Raw genomic sequence first — 11,054 nt, 5'->3', positions numbered from 1 at the left:
TCCAAAACAAAAACGCATATTCCCACTTTGGCACGAGCGATTCTGTCTCAAATGCCACGTGGTGTAAACTATAAACGTTGACGAAATCCAACGTCAAGTACTCATCTCTCAGTACTTCCTTCTTTGAACTCAAGGACGTTTGTCTGCCTCGAATTTCAACGATTCCGCGAACTCCGCAAATTCTCAGAAAATACGAGTAATTTTAGCGAAAATTTCGAGTGATTTTGTTATCTCAGGTCACGGAAAGGGTTTCTGTGATGAGCCAATAATCAGGAGCATTTTGAGTACTAAAAATTTCAAACACTGACATTTTTCGAATTCGAAAAAAAAACTTCAGGCAGGCTGATACGAATTTTGTTGAGAGACCAGGGCTGGCCATTTTCTCTCAGGGACCCTGATTTTTTGGTTATCTGCTGGAAAATCCACAAGAGGATCAAAGAGCAAAGATCAGTGTCTGACTCTGAAATCACGTTTCTGGCCCATTCACGAGGTACGGATTGTGGAGAAGTGAATCAGTCGCTCGCTGGCCGTCCGGGGCTGTACGTCGTGATCACCGTGATTGTTCTTAGTCTTAATTTTTAGATTCTTATTTTTTACCATCTTCATAACCTTTTTTCTCTTACCCCCTCCATTCTCTTTCACTCAATCGTCGCTTTACTCCGTCTCAACGCTGGAAAAGGACCAAGGACTGGGATCGATTCGAAACGGAGTAAAAGTCGTAGGAATTTTTTTCGCAAGAGCTCGTCCAGTTTTCCGCAAGTATGTAAGTTATTCTTTTTCTCTTTTTGTGATTTACCACTTTTTGTTCACGCTTTCCAGTTATTATATCCGGTCTTCTCGGAATTCGAACTTCTGACAGAATTTAAATTGATTTAATCAGCTGATAACGTTTTCTGATTTATTTAATCTTTTTGCGAGTAACATTCCTTTCGAAAAATATTGACCTTGTGACAAAAATGAAAACAATCTGTTTTTTTTTATATATATCCAAGATTTTTCAGCCCCTTGATAGTGCTTATAGTAGTCTGAAGATTTTTCTCTCATCTCTATATTTTGGGGTGAATTAAGTTTTGTCGTCGGCAAACATGTTTGGGGTTTATTATGATAATATCATTTTCGATACTCTAAAACGGATTTAATAGGAAGAAACCAGGACTAATCTCTGTTAAAAATTGGATGTAAAAATAAAAGCATATGGAATCTTTGAGGTTAGGAATTCGAATTAATAAATCTGTATTTACCGTATTCGAGTTGACCCATATTACCATTGCTAATACAATTACAAAGTGTAGCATATAATAAATGATGTAAAATAATAGATCCTGGTAGTGGTACATTTATTGATAAACTAATACCGAGAAAATATAATTGAATATTTTAAAAATAGTAGCTTTAGTTGGTGTAAATAAACACTTAGCTGCATTTATTCAAATATTATTTCATCATTCACTGATCAACAAACTATAACATCAAACAATTATTTCATATAAATAAACCTATCTTTTATTAAATGCCACACTTGGCACCGGGCTCTAGTTGCACGCGGCGTTAAAAATTTGTAATCATATGTTTTTGAGTTGAGGAATTTTTCATCGAATTTTTTCTCATGCAAATTTTGAAGTTTGACAGGAAAGCATCTTCGACTTTTTTAGTAACATTATCGGAAATGACTCCGCACGTTTCTTATTGAAATTAGATTTCGGTTAAATTTTGGCACAATTTGATACAAATTGTAGAATTAAAAAACTTCATTATACGCGTTTAAAATTAAACAAATACTATTTTTGGATGTCCTCTATTAAATGCCTTATGGAAACTTATAAAAATGTATAAAGGATATATAGACATATCATTTGTAATATCTTTATATGGCTCTATATGGTTCTATATATGCTTTTGTCAATTTCTATGGGTTTCTATAAGACATTTAATGGAGAGTGTTATGATTTTTTTATCAGACATAGTAAGTAAATACTTTGATGTTAACTATCTTTTCTCTACTAGTCTAATATTAATATTTTTTTTAAATGATATTATTCTTAAGTCGTGAAAAAGTAAATATTTAATTACTTTAATAAAATATGCCGTGAATGATTTTCCTTCTATTTCATGAAATCTCCAGTGGAAGTATAGTTGCAAATTTTTACTTGATTTTTTTTTTTGACATTCTTATCAAAGAAGGTATTATGTTTGTGTAAAATTTGCCTCCCTCTCCCATTTTTGTCAAATGTGTCCACGTTTTCAGAACATCTGAACCCGAAAAACAGGTTTTCCCGAATGTGCATGCTTGTATGTGTGTGTGTGTGTGTGTCTGTAGAGTTTTAGTCTATAAGAACGATAGCTTTCGAAAGAATTGACAGATTGGATTAGGCTGTTATGTATACTTTTACAGTCCTAAATCGCAGGTGAAGTTGGTGCGCCAGGCGTTTTGAATAAAAATGTAAAAAGTTGTAGCATTTTCAAAAATTTTGAGACCACTTTTTTAGAATTTTGAAATTCTGTGTATGGCTATTCGTAGTACGCAAAAAGAAGAATAATTTATCCTGAATACTTTTCTCGATAAAAAACAAATTACCAGAGTTACAGCATTTACAAAATTTAAAAAAAATCAAATTTCAAACCCAACAACGCAGGATATGAAAAGAAGTCACGAGCAGAAAAACGTTTATTTTTTCTTGACAAATCGAAAATTCAAATTTCTATCGCGCTAAAAAATAATGAAAAATAAAAAATTCCATTTGCGGTCAACCTATACAAGATACGAAAAAAGATGATTTGAGAAAAATTGCGCATTCAAAAATATCTAAAAATTTGTTTTTAGTTACTTTTTGATAGGACGCGTAGTTTTTTGTTGTTGTAAAAATCATCAAAAAATCTGTTTTCAATCATTTGTTGAAAAAATGTGTAGTTTTTATTTTAATCGTGAAAAATAACATCAATAAAAAATTTATTTTTTGGAAAAACGACGTAAAGTACGAAAAAGGATGTGTAGTCAAAAATTGTGCATTACAGAAAGAGCTACAAATTTTTAATAAATGATTTTCGTATAGGAAACTAAGTTTTTGTTCTATTCGTGAAAAAAACATTAGAACTAAAAAATTAAATTTCGAGAAAAACGATGCAAGCTACCGAAAAACATGAATAGACAAAAGTTGCAATCCTTGTAAAACCTATACATTTGTTATGTATAATTTTTTGATGGAGCGCGTAGTTTTTGTTTAAATCATAAAAAGAAAATGTTGGGGAATTGTATTGGCCCTCTGGTATTAAATAAGTTGGTGTTTCTTTACATGGACTTTAGGTTCCTGTAAAAAAAACGGAGTTTTTAAATAAAACGTTTCAACTCGTGTGGGAATCCTCTTAAGTGATTTATTTCTTAGAAATTATGTAAGAAAATCATTACATCACTATTGCACTAATAACATTCGTTACCGAAGACTACAGATAAACTTAATTTAATTTTTCTTCTTTTTCTTGAAAACCACATCTTTTATAACTAAAGTCACTGGTTGCTCTTGTCACTTTTGGAAAACGACTCACACATGGGTCGAAACGTCTGATTATATAACACATTCTTTTATTACTCGACCCTAAAGCCTATGTAAAGAAACACCAACTTATGTAAAAAATAAGATTAAAATTAAAAAATTTAATTTTTGGATAAAACGGTACAAGAGACGAAAAAAAATAAAGACAAAAGTTGTTCAGCGAAAAAAGATCTACAAATTTGTTATAAACTATTGTTAATAAATACTATTAAAATACAAAATTATATTATTAGTCTAGTCTTGATAAATTTCTTTTTACATTCTTATAAGAGAAGGTATTAGATTTGTATAAAATTTGAATCCTCCTCCCTTGTTTTTTTTTCTTCAAATTTTCACGTTTCGAGACTCCCTGAATCCGGAAAACAGGTTTTTACGAATGTGTCAGCCTGTGTGAGGATTTATAGATTTTTTGTTTGTCAGCACTATAACTTTCGAAAGAATTGACAGATTCGAATGGCCTTTGATATGCTCTTCAGTGTCTTAAATTGAAGGTCAAGTTCGTCAGCCAGTCATTTTTTATGAAAATTCAGAAAGTTAGAGAATTTTCCAAATTTTTGAGACCACATTTTGTAAGATTTAAAAAATGCTATGTATTGTTATTAGGTATGTTCACTTCAGGTAACTTCAGTTCGTTGATTGCTGAGGGAAAAACAATCGAAAAAATTTGAAAAATAGTTTTTATTTGTTAAGAAATATTTGATGACATAATAAAATGATAATAATTACAATTCATTAAACAAATGATTAAATTTATAGCATTTACAAAAATCCGAAAAACAAACGAAAATGAACATTTCAAACCAAACACTGCATGATATGATACAAGTCTGAGAAACAAAAACGTTGCATTTTGCACACCCTACAAGATTATCATAAAAACTGTTTGAATTTATCTTGAAAATCGAAAATTCAAATTTTGATTGCACAAAAAAATAACGAAAAAATAATAATTCCATTTTGCGGTCAAACTATGCATGATAGGACAAAAGATGAATCGACAAAAATTGTGCACCCCAAAATGATCTACAAATTTATAATGAATCACTTTTTAATAGGACATGTAGTTTTTGTTTTATTCGTGAAAAACAGCATTAAAAATAAAAAAAATTAAATTTTTGGATAAACGAAACCGTTTTTTTATTATAAAAATAAGATAATGAAAATACTTTAGTTACAATATTAATGCATATTATAAATTGTAATAATATAAATTTATTGCAATAATATACATTTTTGCAGGGTAGCTAAGAATACAATTTAATGCAAAATAAGAAACAATGATGTACCTGAAGTTCCGAACGTTCAAATGAACGAAATATTTTTTCCCATTTCTATTTTGCTCATAAATATTGTTCTAACTGTAATTTAAAATATGCAATATAAATATTTATCAATAATAACTTATTTTCAATATAAATGAACAATCATTTGAGCACTTTTTCTGGTTTACAAATTCATCAGTAACAAATTTCGTTCATTTGAACGTTCGGAACTTCAAGCACATGAAACAATGATTAATCATTAGAAATAAAATTTGTAAAGTTGAATATAATTTTAAAAAGTTTGTATTATGGACAAAACTAGTTGGAAGCACAAGATACGTAATGAGAATGTCTTCATTAAATGCGAAGGAGCTTTAACAAATGAGAATTCACAATCAACAAATTAAAGATGTCGGTGCTTTGACCTTTAATTTTAAAAGGCCTGTACAGAAATGTGAGACTGTGATTTCTGTTATCATTTTGATATTTTCTAAGGTTTCACGTTTTCTATTAACTACTTTGAAATGTTGTCGACATATTGTATTTACTTAATTCTTTTTAAAAGATTTTTTAATTTTTAATTTTTTATTGAACTCTAAATATATTTTTATAAACCAAATTTTTTAAATAAACATTTCTTATTCAATCAACGATTCTTTTCAACTGATAAACTGTGAGTATTTTTTTCAATTTAAAATTGTTAGGTTTTCAGTTTGAGACTATTGATTATATGTCGTTTGCAATCTGAACTGTTTCATTTTGCAAGTCAGTTTGTTAAACTTTCCAAATTTGATGTTACTGGAAATAAGATGTGAAAATAGTTTAAAATGTACTTTAAACACACAAAACCACGAATAAAAGCTTTCAGGAGTGGCTTAATATTCTCCAGGGCCCTGTATTTAAGAATGACGTTCGGTCATGTATTTTTTGTCAATCGAGATAGACTGGCGAAAATACATTTATCGAATACTTAAATATTTTGATAACCCTTGCTCTCCATTTAATCGTATTTTCGGGGCACAGTTCTCGAATATAATTTACGAGATTGTGATTCTCCCCAGGTACTGATAAATTTCTTAACTTATTGACTGCTAAATTAAAAATTTCAAGTCCAAACTTTTTAATTCCAAAAGTAATAGGTTATTCAGGCTTAGGGACAATTACGCTGATGTTTTAATTAAACTCTAGTATTATAGCGATGCAACATGTAGGCTGCGTATCTTGTTATTTGAGAACGTAAGGCTGGAATCGATATCAGAATTCCAGGGGACAATGTGAAATCAGTATAACGGTACATCGATCTCTAATGATATTGTTGTGAATCAAGAAAAGCGTACAGGTCGCAAGTAGGGAAAAACACTTAAGACTTGTAAAAATAAAATATAAAAAGAATAATTTCTATTCACCTGTTCTACTTTTTTTTAAACACTTTTTCTTTCCTAGAAAGAGAAGCGTGAAATCGATTGATTTGCATACAAGAATGTTTGGTTAGCATTCGTTATCAGTCTTTTAAACTGTCAAGGATATTTAAAGCACTTTGCAGTACGTTATAATTAATAATTGTATTTTCAAAAACCAGCTTTTCTTTTAAATCTAATCATGTTCAAAGTTTATGCTTGCATTTATACAAAACAATTTCTTTGCGCTTGTAAATTATGATTTGAGTGACTCGTCGTTCACATTTCATCAATTTACGACTGTATGAAAAACATAAAGGAACCTTTTTGTCACTTAATATACTAAAAAAATGCTAAAGATGTAAAAACTTATGTTTATTACCTTCTTTAAGATTTTTTTCAATTGCTAAAAGTAATTTAATTTATCCATTGCTTTTGTTCGTTTTAAAATAATATGCAATTGAAAAAAATTACTCTTCATTGCAGAACCAAGATTCAACAACATAATACAGAACTCACGTTACAAGGTCCGAAGTTCAATGCCGTAACTCTCGTTATCTCGAACACAGGGATAAATCTCCAATTCAAACACGTGCAACTTAACGAGAAAATGAACTGATTACGTTAGAATTGTCCAACAGGTAGCTACTGCTCGGAAATAGTTTGTTACATAAGATTTATAAAAATAATTTTCTAGAATTATTATTCCAAATTTAATTTATACTTGGCTGAAAATAATATCTATGAATTAATATTTTGATATCAAACAATACTTAACGCTTTTATTGGATTTTAAAAGTGCGAAATGGGAGTGACAGTGACAACAGTGAATTTGAATTTCGCGCGCTTGAAGTAACATAGGTGATCGGTGGTGCGTTGCAGCCAATTAAACGTAAGGGCGCGAATTTGATATATTTAAATTCTGAATTGAAAATTGAGAAGAAATTAATTATTGTGGTCGGTTCTCTTGAAGAAGATAGGGGGCCAATTTTAATAAGAATGAAATTCTTTAGTTTAAATGGTGAAAGTGTTGTTCTTTGACCCTCAGGTGTTACATAATTGCTTTAAACACGTTTGATAGTCAAACCCACCCACACTCTTATCTTCACAGACCTTTCGGTTTGGCTTTGACTTCTCGACGAGGACGGCCCTGATACCGCAATAGATACGACACAACTCTAATATTCTATTTTCATCTTACTTTAAGAATAAGGTGCGCTACGCTGTAATTTTTCTACTTTCAACTTAGTGTGGGATTATCTGTTTTCCAATACATATTTTCATTGAATTAAATATAAATCATCATAAACAAAAATTTGAAAGAAGAGACTAATTTTATTCTCTGAAGGTTTTTTTTTTTATAATTGGAAACTTCTCCTGTGCTTGTAAAATGTTTGCCATTCAATGTAAAGAAATTGGATAGGTTTGTGTTTTTTTTAGCTTCAAAGGTGTTTTGAATTAAATAAAAGTAGTCTTTCGTGGACGGAATATTTCTTCCTAATTGTAAGTATCTCGAGATTTATAAATTTGATTTTAAGTTTAAAAATTAAATTTCAAGTGAAGAAAGAAAAGAGCGTTGTAAGTCAATTAGCAATAAATGTTTAAGTAACGTTCGCTAATCAGTTCGGTAATAATTGTTAACGATGCACCACATTAATGAGGGATTGATCCAATCATCAGTATGACTAATGATAAGTGTAGATTTCAATTGGAAATTGATGTCTATTCCTCATTGTCTTACACAAACACGTATTTGGATTTATTTGAAATTAAAAAATAAATTTCTTAATTTAGTGTTAGCGGGAGTAATTGCATTTCATAATTAATCAGAACACTGAATATATTATATAGGAAATATAAATGTACTCTAATCAAATATAAATTAATTAAGTAAAATTAATTTGTGTAATCAAAGGCTTTTTTTAAATAGTTGAGAGAGAAAAAGTTCCTTTATTATAGTTATTGATTAAAAAATAAACGAGGTGCATTTTTCATCATCTTTAATGCATTTATTATGCCAGTTGACCGCGAGATGTCGTAGTTTCCTATGCCTTTTGGACTCTAGGATAGTATTAATAGGCAGGCTAACAATAAAGTTCTTGAAAGAAATTATTTTTGTATTATCACAATTTTCTAGCAGGATAAAGGAACCAACTGTCGGGGAAATAATCAACCTGAAATTTGATTATCTCCTTCTTATAAACAAAAGTTCCTACTATTGACTTGCTTACACTTCCATTTTTTACAGAATTTTCTTATAACTATGTCTTGCAAAGTACTACGCATCCACACCTTATAACTAATCCGTTCGCTCCTATAGCCTAACCATCCTCGCTGCGCCTAACCATCCTCGCTGCGCCTAACCATCCTCGCTGCACCTCGCCTCGCACGCATTTCGCTCTTTTGTCGCTATGCCTCGCATTACCAGCCTCTGTCTCCGCGGCTAACACCTAATACTTAACTACTATTTTCAATATTTGCATTTCTCTTACATCTACTTTCTCTCCTATTTACAATCTTTCCTTCTCCATTCCTCTTTCTCCTTCCTTCTCTTCTCTATCTTACCCAACACCCCCTTCACCCATGCTACTGCCCTTTTGTCACCCCTTTCATGCAACAATACCTCCATGCTTATCCCCCTCCTTTCCACCTTTTCACATTCCTCCAACCAATGCTCCAATTTTGCATCCCCCTTCCCGCACAATTCACACATTCTCTTCTCTCTAGAAAGCCAGAACCTATTATACTTCTCCATACACTCGCACCTCATTCTCGCTATAAGTTCCTGACTTCCTTGCTCTCCTTTCTTACACAAATATTGCGCTCTCTCCCTTGGCATAATCCACACATAGTTTCCGTTATACCTTGACTTTCTTATTCTCTTCTCTCATTCTGCCCTCTCTTTCTCCATGCCATTCTTTTGAAACAATTCATATACCTTCCTTCCTTCTTCGTGCATTCTGCTAACTTCCTCCATCTGCAATCCATTCCTTCTAAAATACCTTTCCCTTTCCACCTCCATCTTTGCAACGCTACGTCTGTTCTCCTCCCACCAACACTCCCTAACCAATTTACTTCCCCCCTCTTCCAAAAATTTCTCTTCATATTTACACGCTCGACTCCCTGTTATAATCCCTAAACTCGTTCTTGCTGTATCCCTCCTGACCACGATGTGCCAAAGATGATGTGCCCACTCCCATAGAAAAGTGGTGAACGGATTATAGTAATTGCTACGTCCCTTAGGTGGCGCTCGTGTGCATTCAGAATTCGAAATGAACTTGAGCAGACGATAGAAGTTGTATCGTCTGCTCAAGTTCACTGTAGCTGCAAGAATTATATTTTTTTGCGTGATGAACTTGGATTCACAATGGATTTTCACCGATAACACAAACTACAAATGGAACCAAATAAAATCGATCATCGATCAAATGCAATAAAATGTTAAAGTCTGTTGGAATCGTTCTGATAGAACGAACAATCAAACGTTAAAGTCTGTTGGAATCTTTCTATGATAGATCGATTGCAACAGACTTAAACATTTTATTGCATTTGATCGATGATAGATTTTATTTTGTTCAATTTTTGGTTTGTTTTATTGGTTATTATTATTCATGTATTTATTTCAGAAAGAGAAGTCAGCATAACCTACAAATTAGGGCGAGAAGGGAAGGAGGGGGGTTGTTGCTGTAGACCATAGCTTTTGCTACGTCCCCTAGGTGGCGCTGATCTCACATTTTGTCACAATCTGTAAGTACCCCCCCAAAATACATTAGAATGGGCACACCGTGCTCCTGACAATATAGTTCGGCGTATTCCTTGCCAACCCCAGTATCAACTTTACATACCTCTCCTGTACCATATTCGCCTCCTCCTCATTTTTATACGTAAAATGAAAACTTATGATAAAAATGGCGATAAAAAGACAGTGTGTCAAAGAAACTATTTCTCTAGATGTATTCCTAAATCGCTCGAGTGCCATAAATTAATTTATCAAGGGTATGGCATAAATTGGCAACTTAACCAAAAATTTAAATAAAGGTGAAATTTACTTCATCCTTGAAAACCTTGAAAAGTCCTTGAATGATTTTTTACCTGGATAAAAACTTGGAATCTTTAAAAAATTTCAAATATAATCATTTTTCTGTGTCAATATATTTAAAATAATGTCATGGAAATTAGGGAAAAGTCAGGGTTTTTTTAAGTTAAAAATTCGCCTTTATTGGTAGAAAACAAATATTTTGATGAAAATTTCCTCTTTTTGGATTAAAATTTCAACTATTGGTTGAAAATTAACGTCTTTGTTAAAAATCCATACTTTAGGGTTGAAAATGCAACTGTTTCACAAACACTTTGTCTTTTGCCCTGAAAGTTCAACAATTTGAATGACATTTTTTCTGTCTTAATTGCAAAATTTTTATTTGTTGAAAATTCATATTTTTTATTAGAGAATTTATATTTTGAGTTGAAAATTGAACTACTTTATTATAAATTTCTATTTTACAATAAAGATTCATAATTTTAATTTAAAATTCATCTCTATGATTGAAAATTGAATTATTTGGGTGAACATTCGTTTTTACTTTGTTAGAGAATTAATATTGGCGGGTAAAAAATTCAGCTGTTTTGTAGAAAATGAGTATTTTTAAGTTAACAATTGATCTGCCTTATTAAAAATTCATTTACTTTGTTGCAGAATTGCAGATCCATCTTTTTTTTTGTTTAAAAAATGATCTACCTTATTACAAATTCAATTTCTTAGTTGCAGAAATGCAGATTTATCATTTCAATTGAAAATTCATCTATTTGGTTGAATTTTTTTTACTAAAAATGTATATTTTTTGGTTGAA

General features: G+C 31.2%; 1 protein-coding gene across 7 annotated transcripts in view; it reads left to right on the top strand.

The window, feature by feature from the left end:
• The first annotated feature begins 501 nt into the window (after window positions 1-501).
• The window catches only part of LOC117168236 (long-chain-fatty-acid--CoA ligase 3), a 73,375-nt gene continuing 62,822 nt past the window's right edge, over window positions 502-11,054 (top strand). For 2 of the 7 annotated variants that reach the window (XM_033353771.1, XM_033353728.1), the window contains exons 1-2: window positions 502-763; window positions 9,834-9,954. Coding sequence is in view for 1 of the 7 variants with exons in the window: in XM_033353758.1 (XP_033209649.1) it covers window positions 762-763 (2 nt within the window). In the remaining 6 variants the exon portion in view is untranslated. The remainder of the gene's footprint in view (window positions 764-9,833; window positions 9,955-11,054) is intronic. The other 5 variants (XM_033353765.1, XM_033353753.1, XM_033353758.1 and 2 more) reach the window with 3 other exon arrangements.

The sequence above is a fragment of the Belonocnema kinseyi genome, chromosome 1 (genome assembly GCF_010883055.1).
Source record: "Belonocnema kinseyi isolate 2016_QV_RU_SX_M_011 chromosome 1, B_treatae_v1, whole genome shotgun sequence".
Taxonomy (NCBI): Eukaryota; Metazoa; Arthropoda; class Insecta; order Hymenoptera; family Cynipidae; genus Belonocnema; species Belonocnema kinseyi.
Note: the sequence above shows the minus strand (reverse complement) of the source record. Positions and strands in the feature narration are given on the sequence as shown.